This window comes from Thunnus thynnus, chromosome 14 (genome assembly GCF_963924715.1).
Source record: "Thunnus thynnus chromosome 14, fThuThy2.1, whole genome shotgun sequence".
Taxonomy (NCBI): Eukaryota; Metazoa; Chordata; class Actinopteri; order Scombriformes; family Scombridae; genus Thunnus; species Thunnus thynnus.
In genome coordinates this window covers 20,035-41,165 of record NC_089530.1, presented here as the reverse complement: position 1 = coordinate 41,165, position 21,131 = coordinate 20,035, and the positions used below count along the sequence as shown (strand labels likewise).

Sequence of the window (21,131 nt, the reverse complement as noted above, 5' to 3'; positions counted from 1 at the left end):
TGGGTCTAGTGAACAGTTGCAGTCCCTGCAATTATGTTCTCTCCTGGGAGGGATCCAAGTGTGAGAAATAGATCTGTAAAAAAAATTGGGCTGGTCTGTATTAGGACCATAAATGTTTACCAAATATAAGTTTACTGAGAGGAGAGATCCCTGTATGATCAAGTACCTACCAAATTTAGAGTCATAACTCCTCTGGCTTGTGACGTAAAAGATGCTGCATAGACGCTAACTCCTACCAATTCTTATATTGTCATCTTTCTTGGTTCAGTCCTCTTGGCCTTCTCTGAGACTGTTATAAAATAAAAAGAAAAGAAAAAAATAAGAACAAACAACCCTTCCTACTCCATGCTACATTGTGTAGTAATAAATACACAGAGTAGAATATGATGCATAAGTGCAAACTTATTAAGTTAAATGTGTGTTCACACCTAATAGCCTCTTACTTGTGTCGCTCAAAGAAGGGAGTAGGGTGTGTTTCAGTCCGTCTTTTAGGCCCGGCTCAGTTTCTCAGCTCGGATGTTGACAGGGGGTCATCTTCACACTCTGACAGCGGGTTTCATGGCAGCTAATCCTTGGCAACGTTGCGGAGAAACCAGCAGAGTCGACTCACTTAAAGGCAAGCGGGGAATAGAAGTTATCCTTCACCTTCTTCTGCAGGAAAGGTGGAAGAACACTAGGTTGAGCATCATTCTTCTTCAGATCCAGTAACATGCTTGGTTGAACACAGAGAAATCTCCATTCGTCCAGTGAAGTTGAGATTTTATGGCCTTGTCACAGTCACATATATGCGGGAGTTACTTCCTGACATTAGCCAGCAAGCAGCTGGGAAGTGCTTTTCAATGGGCAAGTGGAGTGTTTAGCCGAGTGTAATTAAACACAGAAAAGTAACTGACAGTGCAGTTTCATGAGCTTGAACCTGTATCAATGGATGACAATTTTTGCAGGGGTCTAATTTCCCTCTTTCGTACATTGGGGGGACATGTCCCCCGGTCCATCATGGCAGTTACATGCATGCTCTAAGAGGAGTTCATTAAAATACAACACCCGCAAATGGCAAAACCTACACAAAAATTGCAAATTGAATTCAAAATGTCTGACTACCTGTTGGACTTATGGTATGGTTCCAAGAGGCTTTTTGTATGTCTGGACACAATACATGTACCTACCAAATTTTGTTCATCTAATCAAATCAAATTTAAAGGTGGGGGCTTCAAATTTGAAATTTTCTAGGGGGCACTATCAAGACATTTTGCCACACATATGCCCAAGACTCATAAAATATTACATTTTTCACCACTTATGATGCATATGCGTTTTGTGAGTTTTCAAGCATGTTTAGCCCCTCAAAAATGCGATTCTTTTGGGCAAAAAATAAATAAATAATAATAACAATAACATTTCCTTCAAATACAATAGGTCCTTTGCACCATTTGGTGCTTGGGCCCTAATAATTCCTTGAAATACAATAGGGCCTTTTTTGAGACATGAAATCCAAAATGGCTAACTTCCTGTTGTGTGAAAAAATTAAAGAAAAAAAATTCTGAGCAGAATGATGAGCGTAATCCTCCCACTGAATTTCATGAACATCAAAGCAACTTTGTTCCAAAGTAAGGGCACTATGGAGCCCGCTGGCCACACCCAAGCTCAATCACTATAAAAGATACAATGTTCCCCCACTTCTCATGAATGTGCAAAGTGTTGTGAGTTCTCAAGCAGCTTTAGCCCCCCAAAAATGTATTCCTTGCCAAGGAACCTATTGTTTTTGTAGAGACTGTTGTTGTTCTTATTATTATTATTTATAGGGACCTGGCACTGAAAGTGCAAGGAATCCTGGCACTGAAAGACTAAGAAGAAGAATGACAACAAAAACAATAGGGCTCCAGCAGCAAGCTTTGCTGCTTGGACCTCTAATTAACCCTGAATAGGGGGGTTCAAATAAAGTGTTACTCATGTGCTTCTCTCTGTCTTTTTCCCTCTTTTATCCTTTCTTTGTCCCTTAAGATAACGCAGAAGTACCACCACAATGAGGCTACAGCCTATCTGCTGGAGAAGAAGGGAGATGTTCATGGAGCTTTTACTGTCTTGTTGGAGGTAACTACATATCACTCAGGGATTTTTCAGTTAATTTCATTAATGAATGAATAATCCGTCATTTACAGATTTGACACATATATACAACGGCCTTAAAGTTGTAGTGACTGGCATATCATATGACATGTCATAGATATGCACACATATCAGTGTGCATATGGACATCATTTTCAGTAGTGACGTAGATGGAAATACTCAATTACAGTACCAATAGCAAGTATAAACTACTTAAATACAGTAAATATATGTACTTGCATTCCACTATTGCTTTTTTATGTAGCTCTTATTGTCACTAAAGTGCCTTTAAACTCTCTCTCGGAAGACATTGAAGGAAAAACTGAGCCTCCTCACTGCTGAGGCAAACAGAGGAGGTGAAGGAGGACATAGAAGACAAGATGAAGGGGAGGAGAAAGAGAATGAATCAACACTGACAAGAGTAGAGGATTCACTAAATGACATTATCATCTTGTGTCACCAAAGCTCTCAAAACCTCGACCAACCACAAAGAGAGGTAGTTTCAGTGTGTATGTGTGTATGTGTGTGAAAGAGTGGGAGTGAGAGTCATCAAAATACCACACACACATACATTTGTTCCTGTACTTTTAGTACATATGTGTGGTACTCCCATATCACATTCATGTGTGTTTGTCTGTCATTTTTTATATTTTTTCATCAGCACATGTACAGCTACACATCTGCAACACCAAGTAAACTACATTTTAGAATACTGTGAAGCTAAGAAAAAGCCCTGTATTTCTAATTTAAGATATATGTTCATGGTTATATGTATCATTCTAAAAGACAGGCTCTGTCATCAGCCGGCAAGAGAGACACTCTGTGGTGGGTTTGGGTTTTATAACTGAACTAATAACAGGACGCAAGCTTTTTATTTCTCTGACATTTTTATGGAGATAGATTTGTTTCATAATAAAAAATAATTATTTGTGTGAACAGATCGACAATCTGTGTGTAAATGTGTAATCTGTAAATATAAACACATTCCACAAATACAAAAAAGATTTGTAAACTCACAAAAATATTGCAAATATAAAACAAATTCTATATCTGCGAATACATTAAATTAATTTGCAAATAAATGAGAAGCATTTGTGAATACCTTCCTAACATTTACAACTTTCCAACAGACATTTGTGAACTGTTTTTATTTGTGAAACGAAAAAACATTTGTGGATCTCATTTCTACGCATGTGGATTTGCTTTTTATACACATGGAGTTTTGAAACAAATTTTCTTCTGGTCTGAACGAAAATCCACACGTATCACTCGGCCATTTTTGGATAGCAAGTGATCGTCTGCTGTTGACGTCATTTCCGCATTTCAAAGTAAGAGCTCGCAGTCTTTCTATGAGCTGTTTTTTTTGTTTGTTTGTTTTTAATAATCGGCGTTTAGTAATGTGCATTCATTGTTTCATCTTAGTGTCATACAATGATCATTAATGTGTGTTTGTTTGTTCTATGTATATTATCTGGCTCACACTTTTGTATACATTTCTGTTTGAGTATGAAAGGCACAAGGATGCTTGTGGGCATTGTTCAGCTCTCGAAAGCAGTGGCTTGGTTGCTTCTTCAGTTAGCAGTTATCAGCCACCTCATCCTTCATATTTTTCATTTATTCTTTCAGGTTGGTAAAAGTCACAAGGCACTTCACATCTTATTAGTAGTGTAATCTTACTAATGTAGTTGTAATGTCTGTGTTGATTTGCACTGTGTTTAGTTTGATTACATTGTTTCAGTGAGGCTACGTTAACTGTTGTAAGATATGACGGAAGTGGCAGCATTCTGGTTAAGGTCTTTGATAGAATGGTTGTTGGTGTTGATAGTTGTTTTGGTTTAGAAATGTCGTATTTTAGTTTTATTGTTCACTGTTAATATGTAGACTAGTTAAGCTAAGCTAACATTAGCTACTGAACTGGCATCTGTTGCCAAGACAACAGTAAACATTGATGTTGAGGGCTGCGGGAATAGACCAGAAGTCATACCGTCCGACCTGTACAAAAAAAAATGGTGACTGACACCCAGACATCTCTCCACAACCTTTAAATGCTAGAGTAATTAGTAGAAAATTATGGGGTTTAAGATTTAGACATTTTCAGCACAGCATTTAAAAGATGACTACTTTTATCTACCATTTTATCGTGAAACAATAAAAAAATAAATAAATAAAATAAACACAGCTGTTCATACAACAGTTGATGTTGCGGGCTGGGGGAACGAAAGTAGGGTGTAGAATACATATATGAACTATATGAACGTAGACTGTGTGTGTTTAACAGCTGACCTATTGGATGTGTAGAAGAACACAGAACGTTAATTAACATTAGATCCTGACTGATGCTATCGTGTGTCAGAGATTTAAAATAATCACTGAATTTATGCCACTGTGCCTCCTGTGTAAATGCTCACAGCATCTCTAAATAGAGAGAAGCAGCTGCGCGGAGATCACTGCATATAACTCTATAGTTGTTAAATATATAAATATATGTGTATATATATGTGTGTGTATATATATATATATATATATATATATATATATATATATATATATATATATATATATATATATATATATATAAACATACATAAAATAAGCTGGCCAAAGGAGGAGATAGAGGCCACTGATATCAAGACAAGAATAATGCATGGAGGGTTTCATCCCAAGTCCAGCACCCTGAGACTGTACACTAAGCGGAACGAGGGAGGCCGAGGACTGGTGAGCGTCAGAGCCACTGTCCAGGACAAAACAACCAACATCCAGGAATACATTAGGAAGATGGTCCCCAAAGATGAACTGCTAAGTGAATACCTCAGGCAGCAGAAACCCGATGATGCAGAGGAGGAGGAGGAACCATCATGGAGGGACAAGCCCCTACACAGCATGTACCACCAACAGATAGAAGAAGTGGCTGATATCAAGAAATCCTACCAGTGGCTGGTAAAAAGGCTGGACTGAAGGACAGCACAGAAGCACTAATCATGGCAGTACAAGAACAGGCACTCAGTACAAGTTCAATAGAGGCGGGGATCTACCACACCAGACAGGACCCCAGGTGCAGGCTGTGCAAAGATGCTCCTGAGACAGTTCAGCACATAATAGCAGGGTGTAAGATGAAGGCAGGAACAGCGTACATGGAACGCAATAACCAAGTGGCTGGCATGTACAGGCACATCTGCACTGAGTATGGGTTGGAGGTCCCAAGGTCACAATGGAAGACACCTATCAAGGTGGTTGAGAATGACCAAGCCAACATCCTGTGGGACTTCCAGATCCAGACTGACAAGCTGGCGATGGCTAACCAACTGGACATCATGTTGATCGACAAACAACAGAAGAAGGCAGTCGTGATAGACGTAGCAATCCCAAGCGACAGCAACATCAAGAGAAAGGGACACGAGAAGATTGAAAAATACCAAGGGCTGAAAGAGGAGCTAGAAAGAATGTGGGGGGTAAAGGCAACAGTGGTGCCAGTGGTAATTGGAGCACTGGGGGCTGTGACCCACGAACTGGGAGAGTGGCTCCAGCAGATTCCGGGTACAACATCTGAGGTCTCTGTCCAGAACAGCTAAGATACTGCACAGAACCCTCAAACTCCCAGGCCTCTGGTAGAGGACCCGAGCTTGAGGAAGACACACCACCACACCCCCCATGGGAGGGCGGTGAGAGGGAGATTTTATATATATATATATATACATATATATATAGCAGTAGCTTATGTTAGCTTAGCGTAATCTACATATTAACAGTGAACAATAAAACTACAATGCGACATTTCTAAACCAAAACAACTATCAACACCAACAGCCATTCTATCAAAGACCTTCACCAGGATGCTGCCACTTCCGTCATATCTTACAACAGTTAACGTAGCCTCACTGAAACAACGTAATCAAACTAAACACAGTGCTTTTCAGCAAAGACATTACAACGACATTAGTAGGAGTACACTACTAATAGGATGTGAAGTGCCTTGTGACTTTTACCAACCTGAAAGAATAAATGAAAAATATAAAGGATGAGGTGGCTGATAACTGCTAACTGAAGAAGCAGCCAAGCCACCGCTTTAGAGAGCTGAACAATGCCCACAAGCATCCTTGTGCCTTTCATACTCAAACAGAAATGTATACGAAAGTGTAAGCCAGATAATATACATAGAACAAATAAACACACATGAACGATCACTGTATGACACTAACATGAAACAATGAATGCACATTACTAAACGCTGATTATTAAAAACAAACAAACAAACAAAAAACAGCTCATAGAAAGACTGCGTGCTCTTTGAAATGCGGAAATGACGTCGCCAACAGGTGATCACGTGCTATCCGAAAATGGCCGAGTGTGGATTTTCATTCAGACCAGCAGAAAATTTGTTTCAAAACTCCATGTGTATGAAAAGCAAATCCACACGCGTAGAAATGAGATCCACAAATGTTTTTTCGATTCACAAATAAAAACAGAGTTCACAAATTAATTTAATGTATTCGCAGATATAGAATTTGTTTTATATTTGCAATATTTTTGTGAGTTTACAAATCTTTTTTTTGTGTTTATGGAAGGTGTTTATATTTACAGATTACACATTTACACACAGATTATCAATCTGTTCACACAAATCATTATGAAAAAATCTATCTCCATACATTTTCATGTTACAAATGATGAACAGCATTAAAAAAGGTATTGTGGAGTGGGTGCTCTGCAAGTGTACTTGATTTGACTGTAACTGCAGTAACTGGGCTCCTAAATTTGCACCCAAAATGTTAAAGCACCCCAAATAACAATCACTCTGACAAAACATCCAATACAGAGTGAAAACCGAGATATCTGCGGAGTGCAACAGATGAAAGAGCAGGGGCAGTTAACACATAGGTAATTGGAACAGTTATAATTAGAATTAAAATAAGTTCTCTTGCAAATCAAACATCCCAAGATATGAGTGGAATGTATTATTCTTGCAACTGCATTTATAACTGTTTTTTCCCAAATGTTTCTTAACCATGTCATGCAATATACTACCTCCGTACACTTTACCAGCAAATATTACTGGGACCACTACAGAAAATTGCAGATGAACATTTAATATGCAGGAATTCACATTATAGACACTACCACTGACTATCCCTGTAACAAATTGGCCACAATTTCACATACTGACCTTACACAGTCCAACCATAAACTAGGTTTTGACCTAGTCTTGTTTTGCTTTTTTCTATTTGTCTCCATCTCACTTATTACAAACACAAAAAAAATGTTCTGCTGTGTTGAGACAAAATCAGTAACAAAAGAAATGGAGCACGGAAATGTTATTTTAAGTCAACAAATAAATCCATGCCTTAATACTACATTCACAAATGAATCTCAGCCTCAGAAATAGGCTTTGAGCAGGTCCAGCAAAAATAGACCGGTGACCTGAAGATAGTGCACTGTGACAATCATGGTGGCTATAATGGTAGTGGACTTTCTCTGGTCTACAGAAGCTTGCTGTGATATACAGTATTTCTTTTTAAATTACGTCGAGCAGCACAAGTTCTTTAGGTTTCCTATTTTGAAGAAAAGAGGTCCATCTGTATCTGAGGAATTAAAATCCTCACCTCAGTGAAGAACCTCCTTTTGTGCCCCAAAACACAACACTGAAATTCATGTCTGTGCTTAATGGTAGCTTATGGTACAGTGAAAAGTATTTTATTTAAGCATTTAAATGATTAGAGAGGCTGCACAGTAATGCCACTGCAGCAGTTATCGTGAGACATTTAAGCATAGACTGTAAAAAAAAAATAATGGATATAGCCACTGTGACATCACCCATTGGTTTGTGGACACCTGTTTTGAAGCCATAAGTTTGCTTTTTGACCGTCGCCATCTTGGATTTTTGGAGCAAGAAGTGATATTTGATATTTGGATGAAAGGGTGGAGCTGACCCTAACACTAGCTGCCAGCTTCTGGCTTGGTTTGCACAGTGCATTTACAGTCTATGATTAACTGTGATAATGCCAATGCTAATGCTAATTTTCCCCAGCAAAAAACAGGCTTAAAATCATTAAAACATATTGTACATACTGGAAAAAACTGAACATCCGATTCCTTAGTTGGTCTTTTAGTATAACCAAACGACTTTTTTAGACAACTGAAATGTTACAATTAACCTTCATGAATGAAAACACACTGAAATAGCTATGGCTACGCCTATACTCTGTGAATCTAGGGTTACACCATGGTTACCTAACCATTGTTGTCCCCAAGGTAGCAAGTGGCCACACCCTTAATTATGAATAACTTTAAGCCTGAATAAGTTTTAAATGGGTAAGTTGTATAAAAATTTACCCCCTTTGTACAGTTGTCATGAACAGGTAAATTAGCTTTAGAGACCAAAACTGTTGGTTTTGGTTTTGTTTATTTCTGCTGTAAAGTTGGGCATTTTAACATGGGGGTCTATGGCGATTGACTAGCTTTTGGAGCCAGTCTCAAGTGGCAACAGTGAAATAAATCAGAATCAGTTCAACTTGAAATAAAAATGCCCTGCCAGCTCTGATTGAGCGTAGGATTCATCCTGAGAAGGGTTACCTTATTACAATCTGTGCATAACAGCCGTGCTGTCAGAGGTGTCTAAAGAAAACACATTAATTGCCTTGAGATCCTGACCACTTCTGTTGGCTGTCAGAGGTTTAAATAATTAATGAATAATTAATTTACCCCACATATGTAAATGCACACAACACCTCTCTTAATTGGGAGACGCCTTATTGTCTCTTGTTGCATTTTTAATAATCAAATTTTTATGTTCACGTATCAGTGTTTTTAATGTTTAATGTAACAGTTGTCTATTTATCGCAGTGCATACAAGCTGTTGACGTCTTTGTGACAGATTTGATATAGAATCAAACATCTTGTTGAATAAACTGAGGAATAAATACCTCCTGTAGAAAGAGACCACCACTTTCCGATCACGCACATGCATATGTATCTATGTTAATGAAAAAAGCAAAAGAGACAGATGAACATACGTGTGTGCAGTAGGGCTGTTTCAAGTAGCACTGCCATACAAACAAATGGCATTTTGATTACTCCTCTCAACCCCCCATCACAAGCATGTGCATGTGCTAAGCACTTGCACACGTACGTGTATTGATGAAAAAAGGATAGAGGCAGACTAACATACGTGCATGCGTGGGGAACAGTTGTTTCAAAATAGCACTACATCTCTTTCTCTCTCTCTCTCTCTCTCTCTCTCTCTCATTGTTTTGTTTTTTTTTCTCACAGGTTCTATGGTTTCCACTACTAGAGACCATGATGGCTCCTCAAAAACAAGTGAAGGGGCTCAATGCCAAACACACCTCTGAGGGTACACGAACAGACACACACACTTGTTTGTATATTACTACACATGTCAGCAGGATGTTCCAATCATGTTTTAGAGCTGATCTGGAGTCATTCACTGTTGGACACATATTGTGTTAGAAATACCTCCCCCTCTTCTCAGTCACAACTCTGTTAACACTCTTCATTGACTTTTCATGGTCCAATTATTTAAACAAATATAGGCTAAAACTAAATGGGGCTGGGGGGGTAACCCCAGGTAACTGACTGACTCAGTGGCAAAATTGTATAAGGAACATTAATGTAAAAGACACCTTAATCACAGATGTCTGAAAAGGGTTTAAGCAATGAAAGCAATTAGTAAGCTAAACTTAACTGATTCCTCCAGTCCACACCGAAGTGTCCTTGGACAAGATACTGAACCCCAAATTGGCTGCACCATAGGTGTGTGAATGTGTGTGTGAATGGGTGGATGTGGCTTATAATGTAAAAGCGCTTTGAGTGGTCAGAAGACTAGAAAGGCCTTATACAAGTGCAGTCCATTTATCATTTAATTATTGTACATACTTCCAAAATTTCAGGTGTAAACACTTTCACAGGATAAAATGTCTTAAAATGTAAACTCATGCATGTGAAATATTTTATGCATGTTGCAGTGTTCGTTTAAGCACCTAAAGGAGTTGAGGTGTAAATTGAAGTGTAAAAGCTAAAATCAGTTGAAAACAGTGGGAAGTGTGATGTGTAAAGTGTAATGTAAATGGCTGCATTTATAAAGCGCTTTACAATTTGCTTCATTCACCCATTCACACACACACCGATAGCGGCAGGCTACCATGCAAGGTGCTGGCACAACCATCTCTCTATTTAAAGCAAGGAATTTCTATCTATCTGTCTGTATGTATGTATCTCAGGAACCTTTCATCCGATCTACTTCATACCTGGTGGATGGATTGCTGGGGAAGCGGGGACGTGCAAAGTCGATTGTGTGAAGTTGTTCGGATGAGTGGTTCTTGGGAAATATATAAAAATACTTCATAAATAACATTGATAACGTTGATTTGCTTCTTCTTCTGCCTGTGGGGTCAACAAGCGGAAATACAGACAGCGCCACTCTGCCATTGCAACCCACGCTGTGGTCAGACAACCATAGTGTTAATGACTTGAAAACATTCGAGACTTAAGCTCTATTATTAAACTGTGTAATGTTACTATGAACAAAACTAGGCATGTACGTTCAAGACTTAGTGCTGTATGTCTCAGGCATGTTCAGAAATATATAAAAATACTAATTTGCTTATTCTTCTGCCTGTGGAGTCAAATAACAGAAATGCAGACATCCATAGTGTTAATGACTTGAAAACATTTAAGAGATTTAAGCTCTACTATTGAATTATGTAACATTACTTTGAATGAAACTTGGCATGTACGAGCACGTATGTACAAGACTTAGTGATGGATGTCTCAGGCACGTTCAGAAATATACAGTACTGTGCAAAAGTTTCAGGCACCCTATATGTTTAGATTCTTATCCATCATGCAATACCATCAGAGAGGTGTCTGATTTTATTCATGACATGACAGTTTGTTCATGACATCACAATGACCCCAAGCACACAGCTAGAGTCATAAAGAACTATTTTCAGCAACAAGAAGAATGATGAGTGATAATGATGATGAGAATGAGAATGATGACCCTAACCCTGCAACAGATGGTATGGTATGGACCCCACAGAGCCCTGATCTCAACATCATGGAGTCAATCTGGGATTACATGAAGAAGCACCTGAGATGGCCTAAATAATAAATCCACAGAAGAACATTCTTTCTCCAGGATGGTTATAACAACCTACCTGCAAGTTACCATGATAAACTGTGTTAAAGTGTACCGAGAAGAACTGCTGCTGTTTTAAAGGCAAAGCTGCTCACAGCAAATATTGATTTCATTTAGGTTTCTGCTGTTTACTCAACTTTGTAAGAAGTTAATTGATAAAACAAAAACAATTTATAGCAATATTTTGTAAGCATACTCACTTTACTTTTAGTGCCTAAAACTTTTGCACAGCACTGTATAAAAATACCTCATAAACAACGTTGCTTCTGTAACGTTGATTTGCTTCTTCTTCTGCCCCTGAAGTTAACGATCGGAAATATGGACAGTGCCGTTCTGCCATTGCAACCCACATTGTGGTCAGAGGTGGGATTACATCTTTAGTGTTAATGAAAACTTTCAAGAGACTTAAACTTTACTATTGAACTGTGCACTGTGAACGAAACTTGCCATGTACATTCAAGACTTAGTGCTGGATGTCTCAGGCATATTCAGAAATATATAAAAATACCTCATAAACAGTGTTGCTTCTGCTTCTTCTTCTGCACATGACTTCAACAAGCACAAATACGGACAGCACCAGTCTGCCATTGCAACCCACATTGTGATCGGAGATGGGATTATATCCGTAGTGATAAGAACTACCAAAGAGAATGAACTGAAAAAAGTTAAGAGAGTTAAGCTCTATTTCCGTTCCTCACACGCGGGAACTTTGTATGTATGTCCAAGACATAGTGAAGGATGTCTCAGGCATGCTTTGAACGGGCACTACAGTTCATCCAATCAAATTCAGCTCAACTCAAAATTGTAGTCTCCAGATATTCTGTGTGTGAGGCATTTAGGTAACATCGATAAATTGTAGAGTCTACTGATGGCCTGCATGTGAGGCATTTAGGGAAAATCGGTAAATTGTAGTGTCTACCAATAGTCTGCATGAGAGGCGTTTAAGGGAGGGGCAAAACTCTCCCTAGGTATTGAGAAACACGAGGAGCTGAGGATCAAACCGCCAACCTTGCAATTAGTGGACAAACCTGCCCTACTTCCTGAGCCACAGTCACTTTGAAATGTCTTAATTTCAAACTCTTAGGCAGTTAAATTATAGACTTGTATGTAAACCCTGAAAGTAGCTGAATTAACAGTTGAAGAGTAAGAATTAAAAACTGTTCAAATGTCAGATGAAATAAGAGATGAAAGCATCTATGGAGACTATTACTCACTATTAATCTGCACAGGTCTGCACTCTATTAAATTAAATTTTTGAATATTTAATTTCACCTACCCTTAGAAGCCCAAAATCAATAGAAGCAGTTTTGAGTATGTCCACAAACATTTCTTTCTTATAGATTGTGTCTGATATGATCATGTTTAATTATTGAGAACCTTTTGTTTATTACTTCTTCACCATCTAACACAGTATGACAAGCTTTTGTTCTGTTGAGACACTAACCATCATCTTGATGATGATGCAGATAGTGCTGTCGATTAAGATGATATTATGTTTATGTCTCAGTCTTGAAGGAGCTGACAATGAAAGTTCTCAACAGTATGAGCAGCTTTATTTCACTGCCTGCCATCATCCAGCGAATACTGCAGGTGTGTATGTGTGTTTTTTAACTTACGATTTCTCAGTCTTCCCTACTTTAAAGAAGTGATTCTTTTAAGTATCAAATACTCACTGTCTCATCAAAACATAGCTAAATACACTAGTTCTGTGTTGTGCTCCCTCCTAGATGCTCTAACTATGACTGAGGTAATGCTTTTAACTATATTATAGACCAGTGCTTGCCATTTAAACACGCAAAAGAAATAGATGGCATCAGAATTAAATTATACCTCCAAAGTTTTCATGGAATTTTTAATGCTTTTTTTTAAAAAAAAAAAACAGTGAGAAAAGCTCCTGCACAATGTCTCATTTACTGCTGGAATATTTATTAGCTCACAACGTTTTGGTCAGTCTGACCTTCATCTGAGTTCTCAGTATAAGAAAGAAACTAGCATTACTAGTGCAAAGATGCAATACAGCACAGAAATGTACACAGTACTTTCCACTATGCAACACAAACTATAGTAGTGCTGTGAGTGCTAAGACTTTTATGTGCAAGACTGTTGGTAAAAGGAATTCCTAGCTCTGTTACTTTGGCAACTGAGGGCCCGAAGTTGTTGCCAAAGACATTAGCCTGAAGTTCACTAAACAAAGGGGTGCGGTAGGTGAATTAACAAGTTTTTTTTTAATTTTTGAGAGGGCACAAGTTACACAACGCCTGTGCACTCTGCTCATTATGGATCGGGCTCTTTCCCTTTATGCACAAGCAGATCCGTTGCCTCTGCAGAGAAGCGCTCCTTCTTACTACTTGGCAAATGCGCCGTCATAATAGCAAACCGCCAAGGTGCAAGTGCACCTGGCTCTTAAAGAGAATGGGAGATGACAATGTGATTGGTTTATTGCATCTTACGCAGAAAACACACCCATGATTAATTAGGATACCTAAGGACAACCCCTTTGAACCATATGCCTGGCGCAGCAACCATTTTTCCGCCGTTAAAATAGCAAAAGTGGATTTGGACACACCCTCAATGCAATTGCGCCATGCGCTTCAGACAGTGCGCTTTAGATCATTAAAATAGGGCCCTTAGAGTTAAAGGAGGCTAGCTTTCAATAAAAATACAGCTGTTGTTGGCTTTTGATGGTTCCACTTAAATTTGGAATCACTGTAAATGTCAAGGTATTCATAATCCTCAACAGCCTCAATTTACTGACCAGCAATTGTTATGGTATGGATTAAGTTTTTTTCTGTACTGGCTAAGTAGCTACTGATGACCAATATCTGCAATCGGAAAACACAGGGCAAGTGTGATAATATTCAGTACCAGAAAGTTTGTCCAAACTTTTGACTCCAAGCAAGAAGCCAATGACAGTGTCAAGCCACATTTCAATTAAAATGAATCTCTGTCTCAGTCTCGCTCTCTTTGTGTGTGACGCTGATTTTTGAGTGTAGTTACGCACACAGACACACACTGCATAAATTCTATGGTAGACCAATAAATCTTAAAGTGCTTTCAGTGCAACAAAGACATGATTTTGCTACCAACAATATATCAGCTGATCTGTGTCAGTAGTAGGAATACTAGATCAGTAACTAGTACCAACTAACATGAAGCATTAATCAGCCAACATCACATATACAGACAAGATCTTTAAGCGTACTGATTAAACAAATCCTTAAACAATCACAAACTAATCTCCCTACAGTATTTTACTATAGAAATTACCTAACTTTTTTTTATTAACTTCACCAGCTGTCTAAATCCCTGAATAACAGTAATGTCCAAATCCAAGTCCCCCAAATCTCTTCCATTCTTCACTAGTTGTAGTTGCTATTAAAATTCAGTCATAAAAGTTGTCTTACCAACAAGCTAGCATTAGCAAAAATAAATAAATATTCTCACTTTGCTCAGTTGAAACACCTGCTGAAACATTCATCTTCTAGCTGGCAGAAGTTGTCACTATTTTATGGATAAACAAACTCTCCCTAACCAATCACAGGTGCACTGTGATTGGTTAGTTTTAATGTCACTCCAGATTGCAGCTTTGTTTTGTTGTATTGGCAAGACCTTCTACAAATTTACAAAGGGACCACCAATCACAGAGCTCCCTGACATGTTTTTACTTAGTAGCAAGCATTAAAGACAAATGGTAAATGTGTTGGGAAGGTTAATTTTGACTTAGGTAAATAGCTTTGAGAATAGATATAAATATAAAATGAGGAAAGACAATTAGAACAACAGTTACAATTAGATTTTGATTTATCTTATTGTAACCCTTTGTGAGAGTCTAGATTTGTGTACTTATGACATGTGATACTTGTGTCTGTCAGGACCCAGTCTATGGGAAAGGAAAGCTGGCAGAGATCCAGGGCCTTATTCTGGGCATGTTGGACACTTTCAACTATGAACAGGTAAAGGTGTGTGTGTGTGTGTGTGTGAGAGAGAGAGAGACTCTGGACAGGACGCACAGACAGACAGTCACTATGTATGCTTATAATATTACACTGATAAGAACATCAATTTTGCAACATGTTACTTTTTCGTTTGATCAATCACTGAACATTTGAATTATGCAGTTAAGTATAAGTGTATATGCCAAGTGTAAGGCTACAGTACAATCTAAATGTAGTGTGATGTGACATCACAGTGCAGTAGTGGCTTTACCCATGCAAAGCTGTGTGGAAGCTGAGCACCCTCAACTGACATTATACTGTAACACATACGATGGTGCGGTGCAACCAAGTCAAAGGTGCAGCCTTCTTGTGATAGCATTAGGCACTTTTAAGTGCTACCACTGTGATATAATTAGATTTTGGGGGAATCTTTGCAGTGCTAGTCCACACCACAGGGTTGGCTGTGAGAGATTCTGGACAGTCACCATGTACAATTATAATATTACACTGATAAGAATATTATGAACTCACTGTTTAGCAGCTACAGTAAAACATTTGTTACAGTGTTAAAAAATTAAAACTAAAACATAAAGCCAAGAAAAAGCTAATTTATTCAAACATCTGTTTGTTAATTTATTAATTTATTCAAACAGATGATAAACAAATTCAGTGCAGGAAGAGACCACCAACCTTCAATCTGAATTCAGAATCTCAATTTAATCTCTTCTCAAGACCTTTTTTTTTACTTTGTCTTTTGATTATTCATAAAGGTCATTGTGACTCAATAATTCTTCATATTCTACTTAATATTTCATATATTATTTATATGTTGTGCCTTATTGTGTCACAAACATAATTTCAATATGGTGGAGAGAAGTGTTGTTGGGGAACTCTCAAGATACAGATTGACATAACAACTGTTATGTCAGATTTTCAGATATTCTTTCACCTCTAACAAATAGAAGTGAGGTTAAAATTCTGTGAAATGGTCTTTTTCATTTAAAGAGCTGGACGTTGTGTTACTTCCTTGCTGATTTTCATGTTCTGTCAAAACAGAAATATCAAACAACTCCATCTAAGCTAAGATTGGCTTGTATTGCCAATGTCTGTACACACAGCAGTAAAACAGGCCTATATATCAACTGTTGATTAGTAAAGAGAAACACTCTTGTTCATCTATAATTCAAAGTATTTTATTATATACTGTCGGTGAATAGAGTTGTAATTCACATGGTATAATGCTGTCTTTTGTGTTTTAGACTTTACTTGAAACAACCACCAATCTGTTGAACCATGACCTCCACTGGTCCCTGGCTCACCTGCGTGCTGCTGTGACAAGGGGACTCCACCCACGACAAGACTACTGTAATATTTGCCTACAGCAGTACAAAAGGAGGCAGGACTCAGCTGAGGAGATCATTGTGTTCAGGTAACACACAAAGGAGGTGCTGGGCAACTGTAAAGTGACAAATAGCTTTTCGGGGTGGCTGTGGCCCAGGAGGTAGAGCGGGTTGTCCACTAATCAGAAGATAGGTGGTTCATGGTTTAGAGAAAAGGGTATTTGTGAAAGAGTAGCATCATCCACAAATTGGCTGATGATGATTTTTCTGCTTATCTGCTCACATGGTTTTTATTACAACTGCTTTGCTTATGATAGTGGTCATCCCTCACATTGAATGATTGCCCATCTGTTGATCTGTTTTCTTCTTATGAAGAGGTGTATAATTCAGGGAACTTGCATACCAGTAAAATCAGCTCCAGTATCATTTCCCTCATTGCCAACCACTCACTGTCTGAAGGCCCCATAACACCCTTCTGGCTAGGCTGCCAGCATGCACAACAAACCCTCTGCAAATGATCCAAAATGCAGCAGCATGTCTGATCTTCAACTACTCAAAAACAGCAAGAGCACTAAATGAATAAATGTAATACAAATGACTAGAAAAACACCTTTCAGGTTTCTATTGGCTGAATAGCTTGCTAAACATTGTGCTGCAATTAAGAACAGAGATTAGATTGAACAACAGGGGATGTGCCATTCTTGAGTTCAAGTGAACGATGTCCCTTGTCATGTAGACTTCTTATTGTCTTACAAAAGAAATTCACCAAAGCCCTAAAATAATTGTTTTTTTAGGGCTTTGACAATAAAAAAAAATGCTTTCTATAACATCAAAAGCCATAAGCAAATATCATACTCTAACCTCTGTAAGGTGCCATGCCACACAGAATAAACTGAACAAGATACTAATTTCTGTGCCACTCCAAAGTGAGTACTGGCCTCTGCCTGGCCACTGAGGCAATGTTTTGGTGAATCTTTTCAGCAGGAGAAGGCAAATTATAGCATCAATAACAGTATAGTGGCTTTGAGAACCAGGTTTTTGCCCTCCCTGTCTTGCTTTCTCCACTGAGGGCCAAACCTTGTTTTGTGCCTCCCTTGTTTCCTGGCAGAGATCTATGAAAATCTTGATTTTCATTTACTCCAGTGGTGCAGAGGCAGCCTTCCGGATCTTGTCCCAGTGAATGCACAAACTTGTTGTTATATTGTATTTATTGGGACAATGTACAGTGTTAAACATAAATGTTACCATTTGATGTACTGCACCAGAGTTAGCTTATAGCTTATTTTCATCTGCAGGTCACGCTTAAAACATATAACAGCACAATAACAAACAGTACAAAGCAAAAAACACACAGGACACATAATACAAAGGTACACACAATAGCACATCACATACACTCACAATGTCAACTAGAAATTAATAATGTATGCTTGTCAAATTAAAAGCAAGATTATTTGTGTTCATGAGAAGACCATGAGATGAAATTTAGAGCCAGTAGTTACAGAGCTGAGTAGTTTTTAGCGGATTTTTGAATTTTGTTTTGAACATACTGATGGAACTGCAGCTCTTCATATCATCAGGTAGGGCATTCCACTGACTTGTGGCTTTCACAGAGAAAGCTGATTGCCCAAATGCAGTGCAACGAAATGGTATGGTACAATTTTGAATAAAGGATATTCTGGAGGATCTAATAGAACTTACTGAGCGAGTATACACAAAGTCATGTAGTGGGGGAGGGGCCAAACCATTTAAAATTTTAGAAACTACACACAAATTTGAGAATAATCTAAAATTCTCAAAGCTCAGTAAATTGTATTTCTCCAGTACCCTACAGTGGTGGAAATGCATTGGCTTTTTCTCCAGAGTTTTTAGAGTTTGTATAAGGACTCAAGAGGTCTTATTGCTGTTTCTCCAGCGTGCCCCCAACATGTGATGCAATAAGACAGTACATACAGTGGTATGAAAAAGTTCAGGCACCCCTCTGAGGCTGCATAATAATTTGCTCTGTCTTCACAGAAAATGATCACATTGGCATGCCATTCATTTTCCAATAAAATCTGAGTACTGGGGTATTTTCCAGACTAAGATTTTTAGTGTAGCAATATTAAGTTGTATGAAATTAAATCAGACGTGAAAAATAGGCTGTGCAAAAATTTGGGCACCCTTGTCATTGTGTTGATTTGAACACCTATAATTACTTAGAACTGATTAATTGGAACACAAAATTGGTTTGGTGAGATCATTAAGCCTTGAACTTCATAGCCAGGTGCATCAAATCATGAGAAAAGGTATTTAAGGTGGCCAATTGCAAGTTGTTCTTCTCTTTGACTCTCCTCTGAAGAGTGGCAACATGGGGGCCTCAAAACAACTCTCAAATGACCTGAAAACAAAGATTGTTCAACATTATGGTTTAGGGGAAGGCTACAAAAAGCTATCTCAGAGATTTCATAGTCAGTTTCCACTGTGAGGAACATAGTGTGGAAATGGAGGACCACAGGCACGGTTCTTGTTAAGGCCAGAAGTGGCAGGCCAAGAAAAATATTGGAGAGGCAAAGGTGAAGGATGGTGAGAATGGTCAAAGACAACCCACAGACCACCTCCAAAGACCTACAACATCATCTTGCTGCAGATGGTGTTACTGTGCATCGTTCAACAATTCAGTGCACTTTGCACAGGGAGAAGCTGTATGGGAGAGTGATGCGGAAGAAGCCGTTTCTGCACACATGCCACAAACAGAGTCGCTGAAACAAAGATTGAGTTATTTGGTCATAACAAGGGGCGTTATGCATGGCGGCGAAAGAACACAGCATTCCAAGAAAACCACTTGCTACCCACAGTAAAATTTGGTGGAGGTTCCATCATGCTGTGGAGCTGTGTGGCCAGTGCCGGTACTGGGAATCTTGTTAAAGTTGAGGGTCGCATAGATTCCACTCAATATCAGCAGATTCTTGAGAATAATATTCAAGTGTCAGTCACAAAGTTGAAGTTACGCCGGGGCTGGATATTTCAACAAGACAATGACCCACAACACTGCTCAAAATCTACTTAGGCAATCATGCAGAGGAACAATACATTGTTCTGGAATGGCCATCGCAGTCCCCAGACCTTGAAATCATTGATCATTGAAAATCTGTGGGATGATTTGACGTGTGCTGTCCATGCTCGGCAACCATCAAACCTAAGTGAACTGAAGATGTTTTGTAGGAGGAACAGTCCAAAATACCTTCATCCAGAATCCAGACACTCATTAGAGGCTATAGGAAGAGTCTAGAGTCTGTTATTTTTGCAAAAGGAGGCTTGACTAAATATTGATGTGATTTTTATTTATAAATGAAAATAATGGAAATTGTCAGGGGTGCCTAAACTTTTTCATACCACTGTATGTGAAAGAATCACAGCCTGTATAAATATCTTGGCTGCGTCCAAAGAGAGACAGTTTCTAATATGTCTAAAACTTGCTAAGATTGCTAACATGTTTCTTAAAGTTCAAATCCAGTGTCACACCAAGATATTTAATATCAGTTACTATGTCAATTCATTCATCTTTGATGAGAATATCAGTGTTAGGAGGTTGCCAATGTGTAATCCTTTCCAATGCAATCGTTAGCTTAGCAGCAGCTAACTCAGCTGTTTTTGCATGTGTCTACACAACAGTGTCATCTGCATACATTTACAGTTCTACATCACGACACTGTTGAGGGAGATCATTAATATATAGGCTAAATAATAGGGGACCTAACACTGACCCTTGTGGAACACCCATTGTGCACTTCATGTTACTGGACAGTGTGTCACAAACTTTAACACATTGTATCCTATTACATAAATATGAAGACATCCATGCCAGTGCTCTAGATGAGAAGTTAAATTTAGAGAGTTTCAATATTAAAACATCATGATTGACTGTGTAGAATGCTTTACGCAGATCTAAAAATACAGCAACTACTCCTCCTTTATCAAGTCTTGATTTATTTGCTCTATAAAGTGCAAGGTAGCAGTTTCAGTGGAATGATTTGCTCTAAAGCCAGATTGCTTACAATTGCTGGTATTAAGAAATGTTGTCAGTTGTTCAATGACAACTTTCTCAGCAACCTTTGAGAGTACTGGCAGTATACTTATTGGTCTGCAGTTACTGGCTTCAATGCGGTCTCCAGATTTAAAAACAGGCGTGACAATGGCACGTTTCCAGTCATCAGGACAGGAGCTGTGTTTAAAAGACAAGTTAATAAAATGAGCAATGGGGGGAGTTAAAATATCTTTGTGTGATTTAACAAACATGGTGTCAAATTGGAAAGCATCTCTACTTTTGGAGCTTTTTAGGGAGCTGATGATTAGTCTCTACCAGCACGAAAACCTGGCCTGCAGCATCTATAGGAGCAATATCTAGTTTCCTTTTCATATTTTTTTTTCCTAACTCATATACAGACTTTATTAAAGACAGAAGCAACTATTAAACACAGAAGCAACAGTTAAATGATCTTCATTTAACTTTCCCTGTACTTTGAGTTTAAAATCTCCTCAAAATTTTGGGTCTCTCCTTGGGAGATTATCAATGTTTTTCCAGATCAATTTACTGTTGCCTTTTGCTTCATTCAATAT

The 21,131-nt window shown here is 38.4% G+C and overlaps 1 protein-coding gene across 2 annotated transcripts in view; it reads left to right on the top strand.

Annotated features, from left to right (window-relative positions):
* Positions 1–21,131, top strand: part of vps8 (VPS8 subunit of CORVET complex) — a 170,804-nt gene that overhangs the window by 139,942 nt on the left and 9,731 nt on the right. For both annotated transcript variants that reach the window (XM_067609216.1, XM_067609215.1), the window contains exons 36-41: positions 2,002–2,091; positions 2,414–2,602; positions 9,370–9,451; positions 12,765–12,847; positions 15,130–15,210; positions 16,452–16,621. In XM_067609216.1, the coding sequence (XP_067465317.1) occupies positions 2,002–2,091; positions 2,414–2,602; positions 9,370–9,451; positions 12,765–12,847; positions 15,130–15,210; positions 16,452–16,621 (695 nt within the window). The remainder of the gene's footprint in view (positions 1–2,001; positions 2,092–2,413; positions 2,603–9,369; positions 9,452–12,764; positions 12,848–15,129; positions 15,211–16,451; positions 16,622–21,131) is intronic.